At 42.8% G+C, this 21,530-nt stretch overlaps 1 protein-coding gene across 4 annotated transcripts in view; it reads left to right on the top strand.

Moving 5' to 3' along the window:
• Positions 1 to 21,181, top strand: part of LOC126480688 (irregular chiasm C-roughest protein) — a 1,491,349-nt gene extending 1,470,168 nt beyond the window's left edge. For all 4 annotated transcript variants that reach the window (XM_050103921.1, XM_050103923.1, XM_050103924.1 and 1 more), the window contains 3 exons: positions 9,063 to 9,173; positions 9,256 to 9,536; positions 19,372 to 21,181. In XM_050103921.1, the coding sequence (XP_049959878.1) occupies positions 9,063 to 9,173; positions 9,256 to 9,536; positions 19,372 to 19,806 (827 nt within the window). In that variant the 3' untranslated portion in view covers positions 19,807 to 21,181. The remainder of the gene's footprint in view (positions 1 to 9,062; positions 9,174 to 9,255; positions 9,537 to 19,371) is intronic.
• Positions 21,182 to 21,530: the final 349 nt, after the last annotated feature.

Genomic DNA, 21,530 nt, shown 5'->3' with positions numbered 1-21,530 from the left:
AACAATAATATCATCGTCAGTATAAGCAACATCATCCACGTCACTATCTACATCACTGATAATGCTGATACATCCACCATCATTCATTCACTATTCATTCTCATTCACATAATCATCATCAGCATCAGCATCATCGTCATCATTCATTCAGCAACTTTCATTTATTCACCATCCGTCATTCATCTGAGCATCCATCATCAGTCATCCATCATTCATCACCACCGCCGCCACCATTACCACAGCCACCACCACCACCACCACCACCGATATCCATCTAGGGTTAGGCTTCCGGCTTCATGAGTCGCTTCATCATTTATGTCGTCTGCCTATATTTCTTTTCGCATTGAGTCTCTGTACTTCTGCCAGTGTCTGTTATTTGCTACCCAAAGAGAACTTGTCTATTTCTTTCAGCGTCTCATTTTCTAATCGAATTATCATAATGTGACTTAATTCGACTGCACTCCATTGCCTTTGTTGTACAAATATGTTACGCAGACAAGCCAATAAGTAGTTCCACAGGTGGGTGTGATTGTTCATTTTCAGAACTTGAGAATGATCGGGATGTGCAAGGAATATAGTGAATATTTCAGTTGCGTCGTCGTGTGTCGCGATGACCCGATTCAGCAAGAGACGTGAGACGCGAACAACATAGGACGATGGAGCGTTCCAGCGAACCAGTCGTGCATTGCTTCCATGGCCATCGCCTATTACGGAGTCAGAGGTCTGCTTTTAGCTGGTGCGCATGAAAGGGAAAACGTTGTAATTCCATTATGAATACTAAAACACTATTACGAGCCGCCGTTGTGCTTCTATTAGTCGATTACGGCCCGTTTCGGAGTCTGTGCTCCATCATGGGGCGGTAAATTGCGTTATTACTTCGCTTGCTCGAGCCCGTGTTGCGTGCCGTTGTTATACGTGCAAATATATGCTGTTGTTGCACTTTTCGCTCGGTGTGTGGTGTGTGGCTACAGCCCGGCGCACATGAACACTACACCGTTATTTCGTCCCGCAACACAGGATTACACAAGCGCCGAAGTAGCGTAATTCACCCTAGCAGGCGACGCAGTACAACGCTTTGTAATTGGCCAACAGAAGCTCGATAAGTGCTGTTATCAGTGCAGAATTATAGGGCATAATAACAAACACGACCAAAATGAAACGGTTAAATACAACGAAAGCAATTTACTCTCACTTCAACTAAGAAATCTTTGATATGTTACCCCTTCCACTCCCACCCCCTCCCGCACTCATACCCATTTTAAGTCAAACACAGAGCGAACTTGCGAAATCATACAATTTCTTCAACTAAACATCAGTCGCGAATAAAGGTAGCAATTTTTAATCTTCCTTATTGTCTTCTACTGTTCCAACCCGCCACGGTAGCTGAGTGGTCAGCGTGACGGATTGCCGTCCTACGGGCCCGGGTTCGATTCCCGGCTGGGTCGGAGATTTTTCTAAGCTCAGGGACTGGATGTTGTGTTGTCTTCATCATCATTTCATCCCCCATACGGCGCGCAGGTCGCCCAATGAGGCGTCAAATGTAAGAAGACCTGCACCAAGGCTGCCGGACCTGCCCCGTAAGGGACCTCCCGGCCAATGACGCCAAACGCTCATTTCCATTTCCAAGGGGGATATAAAATCTCTCATTGAGGAAATGTTCAATAGCTGCAGTTGACATCTTTACTTGTAAAAACCAGTTTCAAGACTAACGCCTCGTTCTTAAGTGCTCCTATACAAAAAATTCCTAATGAGCAAATCCCACTTCAACAAAAAGTAAATACGTAATAATGTTACTGAAGTGATCAAAATAAATCCATGTTTCATACGAGGACGACAGAACGGTTATTTGTTCTCTCTCTCTCTCTCAGACACACAATTATATACATTATTACCCAAAAGGTTTCGTATAACGAGCACAGATGCAAATATTCCGCTGAGATCGTATTTCTTTCGGCATACATTTCCTTTTTACTGATTTACTGGAAACAGTGTAGTCTCTTGCTATCTAATGAAGTACTGTACCTCTTATATTTCTCAGGAAATATCTTTTTTTCGTGCAATAAGAGAAAAATATCGAAAGAAGCCAGAAACTTTCTCTCGACATATTCCACGATGAGAAGATTGTAATGGCACATGTAAGGGACTTTGCAATAAGTTAATGACCTCAAGTAAGACGAGATCGACAAGATTCCAGTGAGCAGAAAGGAGAGCAAAGAAGCAACATTGCCTCTAAAGTATAGTGTGCTCTCTTAAGACTTGAGAAGGATAATCACGCTTGAGTAGCTAAACGGAATGCTTAATCAGTGAAGCCCTCGGGTTGTAAGCGATACACACTGATCGTTACTGATGCGTAAATGTGCATTTGCAGCTTTCTGGGAAAAAAGTATATTCACGGGAATAATTATGTCTTCTGAAGCTCAAGAGTACCTCACTTATGAAACACAAAACTGTTTATATCTGCAAACAAGAGTTGCGAATGATGTAGACACCTGTACGTACGTTTTTGTAATTTGCTTGTCGGTACAAATCAAACCACCTCCCACAGTAAGAGAGAATGCCAAAGGAAAAAAAAAAAAAAGAAATCAGAAGAGTCCATACATTGCAGTTACACATTTAAATTGCTTAACAGAATAGCTTTGTGCACGGATGTAGCAATTTTCATGAAATTTAACTGAAACTGTGAAAAAATACTGTCGTCTCTGAGGAATATATACGTAGTTCTCCTATGTTATCAGATTTGTTTTCTGTTGGAGAACTTTTAGCTTCTTACCGTGGTCTCTGTGACTTTGATTTCTTGCTCATTTTAAACTATTTATATGCTTTGATTTTTTCTTCTCGGCCTATTATTCTCGGCCTATTAGGACAGTTTCCTTTAACGTAGTCGCAATATAGTAATATTTCTGTCTAATCCTTCTTGTCCTATTAAGGTGAACATTGTGCAAAAAATAATTAAACTGATGGCCGTAATCCCACCTGTTACATATTCTGTATTTACAATATTACTTATCTGTGGCGGTAAACTAAGGAAAAGAAAGACGGCAATCGTGCAACAATAACAAATATGTACTTTAGGAAAGCAATAAGAAATTGTGTATGGTTCAAGAGGGAATATTTAAATATACTCTGTATGTAAATAGTGAGTCTTCGAGGAAAATAACTTCCAGGTGAATATTTATAAAGTAGGTTTTAAGCCCAAACCGTCTTCAGAAATCGACGTCTCTTCTTTCATAATGTAATGCTGATTTGAGAAGCTGCGTGTTGTTCATCTTCTAAATGTGTTCGACGAGTCGTTCGTGTATTTTAGGTACTCTACGATCAAATAGTTTTACTTCTATCTGCTCTTGCACTGTTTCGTCTCTTATTTAGTCTGCTCTTGGCCATACTCCTGTTCTTCAGAAAAAATTCATTTTTGAACTTTCTATTTTGCCAAAAGTTCTTTTCGTATGTGGGTAGCTCTCAATCGCTCTAAGAATTAACAGCACCTGTAATTTCTTAAATGTGTTCTTCCGTGTCATTTGTTGTTGTTGTTGTGGTCTTCAGTCCTGAGACTGGTTTGATGCAGGTCTCCATGCTACTCTATCCTGTGTCATTTATTTATTTTAAATATTTCAACTATGCACCAAACACTGATCTAAAGGCCGGCCGCGGTGACCGAGCGGTTCTAGGCACTTCAGTCCGGAACCGCGCGACTGTTACGGTCGCAGGTTAGAATCCTGCCTCGGACATGGATGTGTGTGAAGTCCTTAGGTTAGTTAGGTTTAAGTAGTTCTAAGTTCTAGGGGACTGATGACGTTACGTCCCATAGTGCTCAGAGCCATTTGAACTGATCTAAAAACCAACTTGGAGATTGTTTTCCACTTAGCGCATCGATTTTCCTGCTACCATCGATAATTATTACGCGTGTTCTTGGTTACATTCTGTGTAAACGTGGCTTCATGAGTGAATAGCATTAACGGAAGCAAATGGCGATTGTCGGTTAACCATTGTGGAAGTATGTGAAGTGAGTACACGTTTTCCGCATGTAATGTTCGTGAGACATTGATATGTGTAGAAAGTCGCCGTATGCTGATATTAGGACTACGCTGCACAGGTTGTTGAACTAAACGTTCACAAGAAAAATGGGAACTTTGAAAAATACCTGCTTCATGCAGGGTGCTGAAAAGTACGGTACACACGCTACGATGAGGAACACGATGTGTCGGAAAGTGCCACGACATTCTTCGAAAGCAGCAGGACTACCATCGCAGAAACAGCAAATATATACCATATAAGCATAATATTCATTAGTATTAGTGTGTGGAAATTTAGCCACCTTGTGTTCAAACAGTTAACTTACGCTTCTCGTTGATACGCTCAATTACCCGCATTACCTCACTCACAACACAACATGGAGAACTGCGCATTCAACGGGATAGTTTAATGGTAGAAAACATCCTGAGCAAAGATGTTCTAAGCAGCGAGGTAGGTTGGAATAGAATAAAATTCGCGTAAGACAAATACGTGCGCCCAACTAGCCGAAATGTGTTCTGCCTCGGAAACCATTCGAAGTGGGGCATACGTCTATATGAAGTTTTTTGCTTCAAATGATCGTTCTGTAACATCCATGAACACTGACCAATACTCTTAAGACTCCCTGTATGTAGAAGGCCTGGTTATACGCAAAAGAGGGCTTCACCATACGAGGGGACTTCGGAAAGTAACTTACACGTTATTATGGCAGGCCAAGTATATTTTACTTGATGCCGCACTACACTTCAAAGTGAAAAACACACACACACACAAACACACACAAACACAAACACACGACACTGTTTTTCAGGATAAAAACTAAGTCTCTGCAAACAACGGTCGGAACGTTCTACCAACCGTTGAATGAATGCCTCGACGATAGGAATCCATTCCTTGGTCACGGACCATTTCGGGGACAGCTGTGTTAATGTCCTCATCACTGGAAAATGTCTTTCCCATAGGTGTCCTTCAGCTTGCCAAAATCGCATGGACTGCACCACCCGCGTCTTTGCGACCTTGGTCCAACTGTTGGCACCGCTTCACTACGGCTGGATGCGACACTGCGGGTAGTCCGTACACCTCCAGAATATCACGCTGAATCTGTGTGCAGTTCAGACGTTTTGCCCACAAGAATCGTACTGGTTCGCCTACATCAACTTAGGAGTACGTTTGCAGTTGACGCAACATTTCACGGGACTCTGTGATGCTCCTGTTATCTGTACCGCAACAAAACCGTGCAGGACAGCCGGAACGTCTACTCTCTTTTGACAATGCACCTTAATTGTTGTGCATTGTCTTACAAGGAGAGCCCCAGCGGTGGGGTAGACCTTTTGAAACCAAATATACGGTGACGGGCCCTCGTTTCCCAGTAAGTGACCAAGACAATTTTGCGGAATTTTGCGTGACTCTTAGTATGTTCAAAAAGAATGTTTTGGGAATTGGTTGTGTGGTGTAATGGATATGCAGAAGGTTGCGAGTAGGAATCTTAGGAGGTACATTAATTTTATTTATTTTTAAATCTTTATTGAAATGACTGATCGTTATTTTTATTCGGTTAATTGCTTTAAATGTATTTTCTTTATTTCTGTAGCTTTGTCACATCATTTGAATTACAGGATGAACTTTTTCATTTGCTTAATTTTTTCTTTATATGATTCTTTTTCCATTCGGAATTTTTGTAAATCTGAATTTAATTATATTAATCTATTATAATATTCAATTATTTGAAAATTCCGATCTGTCCGTTAAAAAACAAAAGATGAAATAATTTATTTATATTGACTATGCAATGATGTGCAAAATGTAGTTTTCGTTACAAAATGTGTAATTTTTTGCATTTTAATCGTCATACAAAGATTTAAAAGATATCTTAAGTACCTTCTGCACTATGGACAACATAATGCAGATGAAGATTTAAGTGAAAGAAGAGTTTGCAAGTAAAACGAAATTCAAGCAAAGTGAGTAATAAATGTAATGAATGCAATAACCTGGTCGAAAAAGACAGGATGATAAAACAAAAGAAATTAGATTGAAATAATACATAAAATTAATTAAAAACACATGAACAAGGATTCCAACAGAAAAAGGATGATAGGAAGAAACATGAAAGCAAATGAAGAAGTAAACAATTTTTCGTATTCCTAAGCAACAGTCATGCAATACTTTTTAAATGAGCGCACCGCCATTTGACTGTATTGTTGTTGTTTATTTAATTATGACCCAGGTTTCCGCCTTTTATGCCATTTCAAATGATTGGATTTATGTCATTAGCATATATTGCAGGAATTGCAGGACATCAAGCTCAAAATTGGCCATAAATTAAGAAAAATATTGACTCCCCACGAAATGCCAGATGTAAAATGATTTTTCTTAATTTATGGCCAATTTTGAGCTTGATGTCCAGCAATAAATGTTAGTAACATAAACTCAATCACTTGAAATGGCATAAAATGCCGAAATCTTGGTCAATATTAAATTAATAACATTACATTCAAATGGTGGTGTGTTCATTTAAAAATAAAGAAGTTGATGTTATGATTACGATGATATGAGAAAGGAATGGAAATAAAAAAAATTGCATTTAATCATTTAATGGAATAGAAATAAAAAACCTTATGTACCTAATGTGATTATCACCCACAACCTCTTGCTTGTGAATTCCTTACCCTATCCATTACACCACACAGCCAGGCCATAAATTGTAACTTTTTTAACGCTATTGAGTGTCACGCAAAATTTCGAATTAATTTCGTCAATTACTGGCAAATGAGGGTCCACGAGGGTGAATGGCTGCAGTTTGTGATACCTGGGATCTTAACCCACATAACCACAAAGAAGGTTTCAAAAAGTCGATCTTATGACTGGGACCTCTTCTTGTTAGTTTCGTACGATATGTGTAGTTCACTACCTGACATTCCTACGTGCACAAAATGCTCAAAAATAAAAAAAATTGTAACGGTGTTCCAGGGAAGGTTGTGTGAGAAATAATTCATAAAAAACAAAAATAAAAAACACAACAACCTCGATGCCTTGCACCGTTTCCGAGTTAACACTGAAGTTAGCCCTCAGGCCGTTTGCGCGCGAAAGTTCGAGCGGTCTGCCAGACACGGTGACGGCAAACGTGTTCTTTCTTCGGTTTCCTAAAACCGAACGCGAGAGCAGTACAAAAATGTGACATGGGGCCGTAGTAAGCATCGAGCCCGAGCCAAAGGCTGAGCAGTTTCGTGCGCTATCATCAAGAGAACGGCTGACACTAATTGTATCTGTTTGGCCGCTTGAGTTTGCGAGCGCAACGGCCTGATTGGCTAACTTCAGTGGTAGTGAACTCGGAAACGGCGCAACGTATCAAATTTTTCTTAACAAATATTTCTCAGTACAACCTACTCTGCAATACACTTCTCAGCTTTTCGAACTGTTGCTGACCACCCTGTACGTATAGGTCCAACGAAGATCACCTTTGGATCCAATCTAGTCTCGACAATACAAAAGGTATCACTGTAGCGACTTTTTCGTGGTTAATAACGATGACCGTCAAATATTTAGTAGCTCTGGAACAAAGGTATCACTGTAGCAACTTTTTCGTGGTTGGCTGTCATATACTGGGTGGCGCACGAAATGTGTTACCATTTTGTTTTTGAGTATAAACTTCATTGTCAATACAATCTGACAGGAACATATACTACAATGAAGAGCCGTCCATGGAGATTTGTTCTAACTCAGCACATGCTCAATATGTCCACCATTTCGTTTCCTAACTTCCTTCAAACGAACACTGAAGTTAGTGATTACCCTACGGCACATGTCTTCCGTAATTTCACTGCAAGCTTGAAGAATAAGTCTTCTGAGCTCCATTAAATCACGTGGACGCTTCGGGAAAAATTTTTCCTTTACGTACCCCCAAAGAAAAAAATCACATGGATTGAGGTCTGGACTATTGGGGAGCCAATTTTGTCTGTCATTGAAGCGACCTGGAAACCTGAGTGAAATGATCCGCATGTCGAAATGTTCGTGTAAAAACTCCAACACAGTGTTTGCAGTATGTGGCATTGCTCCATCTTGCATGAACCACTGCGTGTTGAAGGGCGAGGCAGTAGCAAGAAGCTGTGGAATGAAGCTATTGCGAAGCATGCTCAAATAACGCTCGCTGTTCACAGTTTCTTCAAAGGAAAAGGGTCCAATAAGTCCGTGACGAAATTGCTGCCCACGCTGTAAACCTCGGAGCATAATGTTATCGTTCAAGAAGCACTTGTGGGTTTTCAGTGACCCAAAAGCGTACATTTTGTTTGTTAACTACACCGTCTAAATGAAAATACGCCTCCTCTGAAAACGAAACGTTGTTGAGAGTTTCTTCCCTATCCTCCACCCACTGAGCAAACAGTAGTCTCTGCTGTTTGTGTTCTTCAGTGAGCTCCTGTGCACAGGTCATCCTGTGTGGGTACATATGGAGGTCACTTTTAAGAATGCGTTGAACGTAGCGTCTGGATATTCCCAGTTGCACTGCCGCCTTTGTACACGATTTCCCGGGACTTCTTTGTACAGCAACTCGTACCGCTTGAATATTCTCCGGCGGACAAACAGGCTTAGGCCGAAGTCGCTTCGCTTCCAATACTGTTCCTTCCTGTGCAAATTTATCGTACAACCTGTGGATGGTCTTCTTGCAAGGGACCCATCGTGTGTTAAACTGTTGTCGGAAACGCCTCTGAGTCACAACAAGGCTTTTCGTTTCATGGAAAAGTAACACAATTGCCGATCGTTGCTGTGTCGTCAGTCTTCCATTGTCAGCCAATGCTGCTTACTAGTATCCTAGTGGCAGTATCGTGAATTACACGTCATTTCGTAACTCATTTGTTTTTCCAAGCTCTGCTGGTACTGCTGTAGAGATCCCAGCGGGATATCTAATTTGCGTCGTAAATTGTGAAAGAAACAATTGGTAACATTTCGTGCGCCAAAATTTCGGTGACGAAGTCATATACCGTTCTTGTTCTTCGTTCTCAAGTTAATGCACTCTTATCTGCAGGTATATGTATTTAAAGCTGCGCCTTATTACTTTGCAGAAAATTTCCCACTGCTGATGATCCTGACCGGCGTGATCGGCGGCGTGATAGTGATCATCGTCATCGCCATGATCATCATCCTGTGCCAAAGGCGGGAGAAGAAGCCGAAAGGTAAGGTGCCGCAGTGGAACATTCTCACAATGGTATCCCGCCTACGCGTGAGGCAGCGCGACTAATGCTCGGTTTCCTGCAGTGGGTTCGAGCACGGCAGACAGCAGGGAGGCGGAGAAGCAGTGCAAGGAGTCGGACCGGTCGTCCAACATCTCGGACCTGAAGATGGAGCTGCGCACCGGGTCGTCGGTGAGCAACGTGCACTGCGAGCTGGAGTACGGGCCCGACTCGGAGACGGGCAGCGAGAGCGTGGTGACGCGCGTCGGCGTGCCGCTCGCCGGGCCCGTCGCGCTGCCCGTCAACGGCGGCGACGCGCTCTACCGGTACTCGGCGGAGTTCAGCGACCAGCCCTACCCCAACAAGGTACACTTATAGGCTGTTTGGAAATTCCCGATACAGACTTCTGAGACAGGCACGCGTACGCTTAAAATATGACTGAAATTACGTAACTGACAGTATTACGAAACACGACTGTTGGAAAGGGAATGGCGTGTGGACGTGGAATTTATCTCGTCGCTTGTGCGCTTTGCCCTGTACTGGATTTTTCTGACTGCTGCAGCAAGAAAAGACGGTTTTATTTACAAAAGAAGTAAATTTAATACTCCATTAAATTTCGGGCATGCAGGCGCGCAAATAAAATTTCCTCCACTAATATTTCGGCCGCGTATCGTCCGGACATCCTCAGAGTGAGTCACAAGACTGACGACAAGTTTGTTTTTCCTTTATTGGATTTCGATCCCCCCCCCAGAGAGGGGGCGGGCTGGCAGCAGCACAATACGCCGCTCTGCAGCCTACAGAGAAGTTAAAAAAACAGAATTAGGAGATATGAAAAACAAAACAAAAGCAGCCGATAAAACTGTGACTGTTACAAACTGAAACGTGGAGAAAAAGATACGAAGAAAATATAAAAACAAAAAAGTTGCGATGCTGATTAAAATACATAGTAAATAGAGTGAAAATCTCATTCTGGAACATCCTCCAGGCTGTGGCTAAGCCATGTCTCCGCAGTATCCTTTCTTTCAGGAGTGCTAGTTCTGCAAGGTTCGCAGGAGAGCTTCTGTAAAGTTTGGAAGGTAGGAGACGAGATACTGGCAGAAGTAAAGCTGTGAAGACCGGGCGTGAGTCGTGCTTCGGTAGCTCAGATGGTAGAGCACTTGCCCGCGAAAGTCAAAGGTCCCCAGTTCGAGTCTCGGTCGGGCACACAGTTTTAATCTGCCAGGAAGTTTCACATAGTAAATAGGTAGGCACAATTAAAAAACACGGCGACAGTCTGGTTTCTGTTCACACGAGATAAAAAAACACAACTAGCGACAGTATTGTGGCTGTTCGCAACACTGACAGGAGACGCACTACACTGAACACTCACTAAAAACAACACTATACAGGAGACACGGTGGCAGATGGGCAGATGGGGGGGGGGGGGGGCAGACCGATGAAGGGAAAAGGGGGGAGGAGAGGAAAGGAAAGAAGGGGAGCCGCTGGAGAAAGGGGACATAGAAAAAGGGGGGCTGGGCGGACGCGAAAAGGAGAGGGAAACGCGGTGGAGGGGAGAGCAAAAAGGACTCGGGGGAGAGAAGAGAGGTAGAGAGAGTGTAGGTGGAGAAAAAACAGGATAGAAAGGAGGGAGAGGGAGCCCAGAAAAAGGATAGAGGAAGGAAGGGGGAGGTGAGGATCAGAGTTGATAGGAGGGATAAATGGAGGGAGAGAGGGCATCATCTCGGAGAGGTAGTCGACAGAAGCCACCTTGGGAAAGGAGATGAAGGGTGTAGAGGTGGAGGGTAGGGGGGACACAATGGTGAAGGTGCGGCAGAGGGCGGAGGTTGGAGAGGAGAGGAGCAACCAGGGGGTGAGGGGGATCAAGGTGGCGGGAGGTGTAGAGGACACGGATATGTTCGAGGAAAAGGAGCAGATGGGGGAAGGGAATCAGGTTGTAGAGGATTCGTGTGGGGGATGGGAGGCATATACCGAAGGCGAGGCAGAGTGCGTGGCGCTTGAGGATCTGGAGGGACTTTCAGGATTTGGGGGGGGGGGGGCGGATATCCAGGTGGGACTGGCATAACAGATGATAGGACAGATCAAGGATTTGTAGGCGTGGAGGATAGTAGAGGGGTTCGACCCCCATGTCCGGCCAGAAAGGAGTCGGAGGCGGTTGTGGGCTTTGGATTGGATAGAGTGGAGATGAGGGATCCAGGTGAGGTGACAGTCAATGGTCAGGCCAAGGTAGGTGATGGTGGGGGAGAGGCGGAAAGGACGGGCGCAGATGGTAAGGGAGAATTCAAGGAGCCGGAAGGAGCGAGTGCTACGACCTACGATGATTGCCTGCTGACGACAAGATACCAAGGGCAGCCTTGTATTCTCCACCGCGGCGGTACTGCGCATGCGGGTCACAGCTGCTGGTCGGCGGCAAAGAAATATGCTTACACATGCGCTGCATGTGGCGAAAGCGTAAAGACATTCCATAATTACCCCAAGAGCCGGAATCCATGCTTTGTTCAAATTATAACCATTATATTTGTTAAATTATTAGCTAATCTAATCTCTTTAGCTTCCTTGAAGACACATTCTGAAAAGGAAGAGTTGGATGTCAAAATCTTCACATCACTGTAATTCATGGAATGCCCTGTGTCATTACAATATTCGGCCACAGCTGACTTGTCTGGCTGTAATAAACGCGTGTATCTTCGATGCTCCACACATCTCTCATGAACCGTACGTGTTGTTTGACGTATGTACGACTTCTCACAATTTCCGCAAGGAATCTGATACACGCCCGCTTTACGAAGTTGTAACTCGTCCTTCACAGAGCCGAGCAGCTACAATCTTTGTGGGGTGCCAGATCACCTTAACAGAGTGTTTCTCAAGAATACGACCTATCTTAGAGGAAAGAGCTCCCACACAGGGCAAAAACGCACCAGATCAGAAGGAATCACTATCTGCTTCCCCATCACATACCTACATTCTAGATTTTGCATTGGATGCTCTACGAATTTGTTGCTGAGAAAATCCATTCGATTTAACAATGCTCTTGAGGTATGTGAGCTCTTCTTGCAAATTATCTTTATCGAATATACACAGGGCAATCCATGAATTACAGTGATGTGAAGATTTTAACATCCACTCTTCCTTTTGGGAATCTGTCTTCAAGGAAGCTATAGAGATTAGGTTAGCTAATAATTTAATAAATAGAGATAATGGTTTTAATTTAGACAAAGCATGGAATCCGGCTCTTGGGGTAATTAAACTGCATAGAAGTAGTCATGGTGTTACCGCCGCCGATCATACATCGATAAGCGAATCGAATGTCTGTACGCCTTCGCCACAGGCGGCGCACGTGTAAGCGTATTTCTTTGCCACCGACCAGCATCTGTGACCCGCATGCGCAGTACTGCCGCGGTGGAGCATAGAAGGCCGCGCTTGGCATCTTGTCGTCTGTCTTGTGACTCATTCTGATGATGTCGGGCCGATGCGCGGCCGAAGTATCAGTGGAGGAAAATTTATTTGTGCATCTGCATGCCAGAAATTTAATGGACTGTTCATTACGCCGCGAGAAGTTGAAAATGCACATTAAATTTAATACGTTTGTTTGTGTGGACATCTTCAAAAAATGGTTCAAATGGCTCTGAGCACTATGGGACTCAACTGCTGTGGTCATAAGTCCCCTAGAACTTAGAACTACTTAAACCTAACTAACCTAAGGACAGCACACAACACCCAGCCATCACGAGGCAGAGAAAATCCCTGACCCCGCCGGGAATCGAACCCGGGAAACCGGGCGTGGGAAGCGAGAACGCTACCGCACGACCACGAGATGCGGGCGTGTGGACATCTTCCGCAGCAGCTGTTAACATCTGTTAGTATAGGTTATCTGTCTTGAGCTGACTGCAATGCAATTAAAAAGAATTTAACCGGACACGTTTCGCTTTCATTTACAAAGCATCTTCTGTGGTGTTCTATTAATTGGATACACACGTTTGTACATTTATTTTTTGATTGTTTTAGGTTAGAAACAGTGTTTTCTTTTTGAAGTTGGTCTGCAAGCTACTTATGGTGTTTCTTTACATAGTCCGCTCCTTTCCTTCTTGCTAGCAGTGGTTGGTGTCGACAGGCTTCATTTCACATCTGCAGTTTTTGGCATTTTGCGTTATTTCCTGCGCTGCACTATTTATAAATGACTTTCTTAACTGTTTTTCGTTCATCACTGCCGCAGTGTTTATGCTCCACAAAATAAAGAAAAAGCACGTGCAGAAATTAAACTTGCTGCGTTCCGAGGAGAATATCCACTTAGATCATGAATTGTTTTAACAATTCAGTTTTTGAACAAGTCACTCTAACCTCTAACTTAGGCTGTGAGATAAGTTTTGATTTTAACTCCAATACTGAGAATGAAATACACAAATTCTAAGTTGTCTTTGGTACTATAACATAACATTGCGATATGAAGTACAAAAAGAAACTGTCATGATATTTTGTAAAGTGATGGCGGTTGCTGTCTTATCCTATGGAAACGAAAGCTGGGTTACGAGATAAACCTACAAAATAACAGTGAAATAGTAGAAATGGGGTTCCTGAAGAGGGCGAAGGGCCGCGTAAGAAGAGACGTGAATATAAATGAAGATATTAGAACTGAACTAAATATTTTCAACGTGAATGGAAAAAAATCAAAATTGGAAACAACACCTTATGAGCATGTCAGGTCACAGAGTTCTCTAAAAAATACTGAACTACAAGCCACACAGGAAAAAGATATTAGAAGACCTCGGAAAAGACGGGAATCATCTTCCTTTAACGGATGAAGATGAGACAAAAAAATATGCTTCGTTATTTCTTGAAACTGTATATTGAAATAGATAATTGTTTCGGTGCCAGTCACTCAGGTTTATTTGATCCACTACGCATTTCGAGGGTTAACCGTTATCATCAGATGAATGAAGTCTTTTACATGGCTGTCCTTAGTGGTAAGCATTGGCGATTTCGTGCAGCAGCATGTGAGACGCAGAGATATAAAGTTGTGTCTTGTAGTGTTGTTAATTAGGTGAATTAACCACAGAACTCACAGATGCGTAAAAGCAGATAGTTATAAGATATTAAAGGTACATACAGTGCGAGACGAGCAGTACGTGCGCTGCATTCTGACGCTGAAATTCTCTTCTGCTTCTCGCTGTACATCAGCCGCGCAGTGTTGTAACGCACCAACGAGGTTACATTTTTCGCCAAAGAGTATAAAACCAAAGACTTTACGTAATTAAATCATAGCAAACCGAAGATAAATTAAGACATACATGTACATAAATGATTTTGTTACGTAAACTCTTTGGCAAAAAATGTTTTCTTTGCTACATAACAATAACATTGTGCGACAGAAGTACAGTGAGAAGCGTATGTGAATTTCAGCAGCAGAATGTAGCACACGTACTGCTCTTCTTGCACAGTTGGGATATTTCATATGCTAGAACCAGCTGCTGTGTCACATTCATAAGCTCTGTGCCTGATTCATTCAATCATTAAGACTGCAAATCATAACCTACCACCTCGGCCTCCTTACATACCGCTGCATGAAATAGCACTAAGAACATCAATATACAAGACGCATTCTACCTGATGATGATAATAATGATGGTTATCAATCGAAACGCATAATGAATCAAATAAAATATTTTGTCTTTCATTCTGATTAACTTTCCCTGCCCTCGAGGCGTAGTCGCTTATGGACTTAAAGGATAATAATGTTTTTATTTAGCAATGAGGCATTTCGCACTTTTGTATCAAATTTTAATTACCTTCACACAGTTAGTAATTAAAACTGAAAACATTTCTCTCTGATAATAGATATAACGGTCAGTGGTTAAGTGCTCGACTACAAATTTAAAGGGGTTCGATCCCCCCACCACGTCCAGGATTTTTATGTTAATTATCACTTACTTCACTTTCGACAATGCTTGTTAATGTGAAAAATATCGTTTGGAGACTACATTAAACCGTATTTCTCCTTATAACTCTTTTCAAAAGCTTTCGAATGCCGTTATATAGTGCTGTTTCAAAAACACACACTTGCTTCACTATCTCTGTTGATATTAGATTTGGGAGAAATAGCTATGCAGCAAAATCACGTGCTCGCCTGCGTACTGTCATCTGCAAAAATTTCGATTCGATTATTTGAACCGCCCGCGAAATAAAACGGGTGCATGTTTTAAGTGTTTCCCTATGTGTAACAGACAATAGCCCATTTGAACTAGTAAACACAGGATTAGCTTAGACCGTCATTCTAACTTTGATACAAAATACTAACACACAACTATATTACCACAATACTTAGCTGTACTTTACTGACAAGGTAACTCAACGTAGTTGGATAGTTAGGAAAATTTGTTAGGAAAATCTTTACGAAAGTGAAATGTTGCTGGTGACACTGCATTTTCATGCAAAGTTTATTTTGAATGGAATTGTAGAAAGCAGTTATGCCCTCTTGTTCTATAGCCTGTGCAGATGGAGCTTGCGCTTGGTACACAGAACGTGCGTTTTAGCTTTGTACCCAGAACTTTTGCGTCTAACCGTCGATTTCTGCTGATCAAAGAGTGGTAAATGGTCCACAGAATTATATCTAATATCCTCTGTCGGTTCCAATTCATGTCTACGCTTTGCGGGCACATATACTGGGGTAGCGTCCTTTGAAGGTCTGCCTCTCTTCTTTATGGTTGTTTTCGTGCCATAATCCATGATCCTTCAGTATACCTATTCAACAGAGGCATTCTCTCCAAGACTTCTGACAGAAATATATTCTTCCAAAGCGTGATTGTTAGAATCAGGATCACAATCACAGTTATCTTCATCTAAATATTCTGTGTCACTGCTTTCCAGAATTTCTAAAATCTTTTCCGTGGTAAGTTTTTCTTTATAGTTCTTGATCATTGTTGAAATAATTCCAAGTAATTAGTTGTGACAAACTATTGTAAAAACGACTGGGGAAGCTGAGAACAGCATGTAAGCAATATATGGATTGTTGTAGGAAACCATACGACGATGGCTGTAGACACTTTGTCCACTGTCGTTGACGATTTTTTTGAAACTTTGCCATGACAACTGTAATTCCGATAACTTACGGTGATGACCAGTTTCGAAATTGTGGAAACCTCTCTCAACGGAAAAAATACGAGAATATTGTTGAACATTCATAAAAAATGTATATAATTATAAAGGCTAAGTAAGTAGGCCCATTAAGCCACAACTATGCGTGACTGACACTTTGAGCGTGCGCTCGAAGTTCAGACATTGGTCAACAGATGGCACTGGAATACAAACACGTAGAAGAGAATGTCCGTTATAAAGTACCCTATGCCCAGAGGCTTACAAAGCTTTTAGAACGCATACATCGGCTGAAAATAAAACTGTCCAATGCAGTGGACAAATACACCAAAAGGGCTAATCCGCTCGGCAGATTCGATGCGGGGCAGGCGCCTTAACAAGCACAGCTGTCCAGGCGCGAAGGACCACTCTAACCTGATTGATAAAATAAAAAATCTGTTACTAACGCCACAGAAATTTATAATTATTAAACTTATTATTATTATTATAGCAACAAGTACACAGTTTTCATAGCAATATACCAATAGTTCATAAAAGGCATAAAATAACATTATACTGAGGTATGCGTTGTCCCAGCAACAGTAATGCTGGTGAGAAATATAAACACTTCAAAGAAATTTGGATCTGCTACTGGATAGGTCTCTATCTTCTGGAAGATTAGTAGTAACGTCAACCAACAATGTTCTGCCAGCTTTTAAAAATTCTCCACGGTTAACAGTGGTTTTTAGCTGCAAAATGAGGCGTTCTAATGCCAAAAAATATTTTATTCATATTGACGTTAGTTGTCGAAGCCTTCGCATTTGTAAATTTAAAAGCAAAATGAATGAGATGTTGAGCTGATGAAGAGAGCACGGCAAGTGCCATAACCTGAGTTCCCATAACTTCACTCACATCAATGGAAGAGCAGCCAAAATAAGTGATTATCCGTAGCTATGCAACCGTTTCTGAGTAAACGAATGTCAAAGTATTCGATGTAATTTAGATATCTTCTTACGCGCTAAAAGCCCAGCCCAACTGGCACCATAGTGGCTAGCGTCGCGATCTCACTTTTACGTCCCTTGTTCGAAGCCCGATCATTGTTTTTATTTATTTTATATCACTTTCTTTTGTTTATCTCTTCATGTCCGTAGAAGGTTACTACACGAATGTTTTTTATCAAGTTATGGAATACAGGGGCGTTATATTAGCTGTAAAATTACAACTGGGGTACACAACAAGCCGAAACAGAAGTTCCGAACACCTCAAGCATCGGGCGTAGGCAGATTTACCACAGCGACATTTAGTCCTGAATTTAACTCGGGAAAGAAGCGTCGTTAACATTGCTGAAGATTTAATGCGTTGACAATAATTTCGTGGTAAACCGAGCATGGCGCATCATTTTTCCGAAAACTGGCTTTTGTAGCAGATTATGAATCAAAAAACGCTGCAGAAATTTCACTGAAAAAAATTCAAATCATTTTACATTCATTTTTGCTTTTATTTTTAAATTCATTCACGTGACATGCACTTAGTGGACGAATAAGGACAACGTCATTTCAATATACATCGGAAAACGTCCGTGACGTAATCCCCTACGGACATAGTTGGCAAAAAGTAAAACCGAAACAAACATCAGTAATCGGGTTTAGACTGAACTGTTTGCTCGGTAAAAAGGCACATAAATAACCTCGAAAACTCTGAACGTCGTTTTCTCAGAAAAGGCCTATATCTCTGATGTCCTATATCTCTGACATCGATCTGTTGTAGAATTTTAGAACATGTTTTTTGCTCGCGTATCATGTCATTTCTGGAAACCCAGAATCTACTCTGTAGGAATCAACATGGATTCCGGAAACAGAGATCGTGTGAGACCCAACTTGCTTTATTTGTTCATGAGACCCAGAAAATACTAGATACAGGCTCGCAGGTAGATGCCATTTTCCTTGACTTCCGGAAGGCGTTCGATACAGTTCCGCACTGCCGCCTGATAAACAAAGTAAGAGCCTACGTAATATCAGACAGCTGTGTGGCTGGATTGAAGAGTTTTTAGCAAACAGAACACAGCATGTTGTTCTCAATGGAGAGACGTGTACAGACGTTAAAGTAACCTCTGGAGCACTACAGGGGAGTGTTATGGGACCATTGCTTTTCACAATATATATAAATGACTTAGTAGTTAGTGTCGGAAGTTCCATGCGGCTTGTCGCGGATGATGCTGTAGTATACAGAGAAGTTGCAGCATTAGAAAATTGCAGCGAAATGCAGGAAGATCTGTAGCGGATAGGCACTTGGTGCAGGGAGTGGCAACTGACCCTTAACATAGACAAATGTAATGTATTGCGAATACATAGAAAGAAGGATCCTTTATTGTATGATTATATGATAGCGGAACAAACACTGGTAGCAGTTACTTCTGAAAAATATCTGGGAGTGTGCGTGCGGAACGATTTGAAGTGGAATGATCGTATAAAATTAATTGTTGGTAAGGTTGAGATTCATTGGGAGAGTCCTTAGAAAATGTAGTCCATCAACGGTGGCTTACAAAACACTCGTTCGACCGATATTGAGTATTGCTCATCAGTGTGGGATCCGTACCAGGTCGTGTTGACAGAGGAGATAGAGAAGATCCAAAGAAGAGCGGCGCGTTTCGTCACAGGGTTATTTGGTAAGAGTGATAGCGTTACGGAGATGTTTAGCAAACTCAAGTGGCAGACTCGTCAAGAGAGGCGCTCTGCATCGTGGTGTAGCTTGCTGTCCAGGTTTCGAGAGGGTGCGTTTCTGGATGAGGTATCGAATATACTGCTTCCCCCTACTTATACCTCCCGAGGAGATCACGAATGTAAAATTAGAGAGATTCGAGCGTGCACGGAGGCTTTCCGGCAGTCGTTCTTCCCGCAAACCATACGCGACTGGAACAGGAAACGGAGGTAATGACAGTGGCCACCGTTGGTGGCTTGCGGAGTATAAATGTAGATGTAGAGGTCTAACGATAAGCTGAGACACGTTTCAGCTTATTTTGACTCCTCTTCCACTGAGTGAAGTTTCTGGGAAATCGGGTTATGGCATTTGCCGTGTTCTGCTCGTGAGAGACCCGGGTGTTGTTGGAAGAGCCGTGGCGAGTGTGGCCTCGCTGTTGCAGGACGGGCAGAACAACAACGGATACGTGCCGTACGTGGACTACTCGCGCGAGTACACGCCGCCGGCGACGCTGGCGCTGGAGACGAGCCGCGAGTCGCTGGGCGCGCCTGTCGACCCCCGCTACTCCGCCGTCTACGGCAACCCCTACCTGCGCGCACCACCCGCCGGCGCCGCCACGCTGCCGCTGCCGCTGCCGCTGAGCGCGCAGCAGCCGGTGGGCGCGCCCGCGCCGCCCCCCTACTCCACCGCCGCCGCCGCCTCCGCAGCCGCCGCCGCCGCCGCCTCCGCAGCCGCCGCCGCTGCCGCCGCCTCCGCCGCCCGCAACGGCGCGGTGCCGCAGGTGGCGCGCCTGCCGTCGTCGCCCACGTCGCAGTACATCGTGCCCAGCTCGCAGCCGGCCGCCGTCAAACGGGGCACGCTGGCCACGCACGTATAATGCCGACTCCCCCCGCGGGCGCCCCACCTCCAGGTCCTCGCGATTGTCGAAAGAGCTTCCACTCGGTAAACCCTCCCCCCCCCCCCCTTCCTCACCTCCACCCAGAACACTACTCCCCCAAAGTCGCGCGCGGATACCAAAGACTTTTTAAACGTAAAATAAAATTTCCAAATAACTTCCTGTACGAAGTGCAAAGAGACGCTGTCGTGGTATATTTTTCTTTCCGTGAAAGAACGTAGCATGTGCAGGTGTTCGCCGTTTGAAAAAAGAGGTGTTAGAAGCAGTGCGTGTGCTCTGACCCGAGAGTCTCCCGCTGACGTTCTGTTTGTGGCTGCCGAGACTTGACTTGTGCCATAACGCGAGAGACGATGCAAGTAGTGAGCGAGGAGTTATCTAAACTCCAGTAGTGGCGAGGTAACCACCATCGACAGGCTTCAGCCCGCTTCGATGTAATGTACTGGCCGACCGAAGGCTTATTGTATCGCTCTGTTTCTATACGCATTGCAGCCGAACTTAACTCGTATGTAAATATCTTAACTGTGATTTGAATAATATTTTTAATGTGTTTGCTATCAGATCGTCATTTTGGAATTTCTTCCACTTTGAGAAAAAAAAATGTTAAGTCCATTAAATAAACAAAAATAAGAAATTTTAAAAAAAAGAATGAAAAGTATTCGGGCCTAATTATTCAGCTTTTGGACTCTGTGTCATTTTTTTTACAATGGAGAGGAAAAAAAAGTACGAGGATCTATCGAGTTAGTTGCCAAATGGCTTGTAGTCAGACTTTATACTCCATGTCAATTGTACCAGGGCTGTAGGTAAAGCGGAGGACACGAACGAGACTCCAGTGCTATTAAGACGTCTTGTCTAGCGTTCCGAGTGTTTTATCGCATCGATTTGTTACTCACAGTTGGTTATTTTTGTATTGTAGCGGGCACTCAAGACAAAGTTAGATCGACCGAGAATACGACTTATAGCGATCTCCCGTCCCTCCTGCTAATAAAGTTGACCGTTAAAAGAGGATGAATTTTTTTATAATGTTGCAGGCCAGTCTGTCTGGCCCTAAAGTAGTGGTGCCAGAGGTCGTTTTATGATCAATTGTGTTGATCTGTGTAGAGTGCATTCATTCTGGAAAAAAAGGAGGACAAGATATATGCTGCTGCTACAGCCGTGTTTCTAGAACAAGAAACGAAATGGTTAATTGTGTTGATACAATAATTATTTTATGCTACGGTTGCTGTTGAATGAAGACTGCCTTTAGCACAGCGTGTTAAATGTTGTGTGTTTGGGCCTAATTGTTTTTATATAGTTCTCTCTCATATAATATATATGTGTGTGTAAATATGTACATGACTGTATAAAAATATTTGCCAGAGTCGTGTAAATTTTATTAAGTTAATAAAATGGAAGCACAGCAACGAAAGAATTCCGCTATCAGAAGCTTAAAAGTCTTTCTCTACTGTGAGTAGCTCTGGACTGTTCCTACGCGAAATAAATACTAGAGTTCAAGCATTCACTGTTAACCATTTCTTGTTGAAGGTGTTGTTTAAGTGGTGACGTTGAATGTGTTTCCAACAAGTAAGAAACATTCCTCAGTATTTTAAGGAAATTCAGGTTATTAGAATGTTATTTAGATAGCCTTTTATATATAAAAAAGAACGTTGCCTATGGCCCTGATTCATTCGATTGTAGATTCATTTCTGTTTCTATTGAACTTGACTCAA

Source organism: Schistocerca serialis, chromosome 5 (genome assembly GCF_023864345.2).
Source record: "Schistocerca serialis cubense isolate TAMUIC-IGC-003099 chromosome 5, iqSchSeri2.2, whole genome shotgun sequence".
NCBI lineage: Eukaryota > Metazoa > Arthropoda > Insecta > Orthoptera > Acrididae > Schistocerca > Schistocerca serialis.
This window is presented reverse-complemented; position numbering and strand designations above follow the sequence as displayed.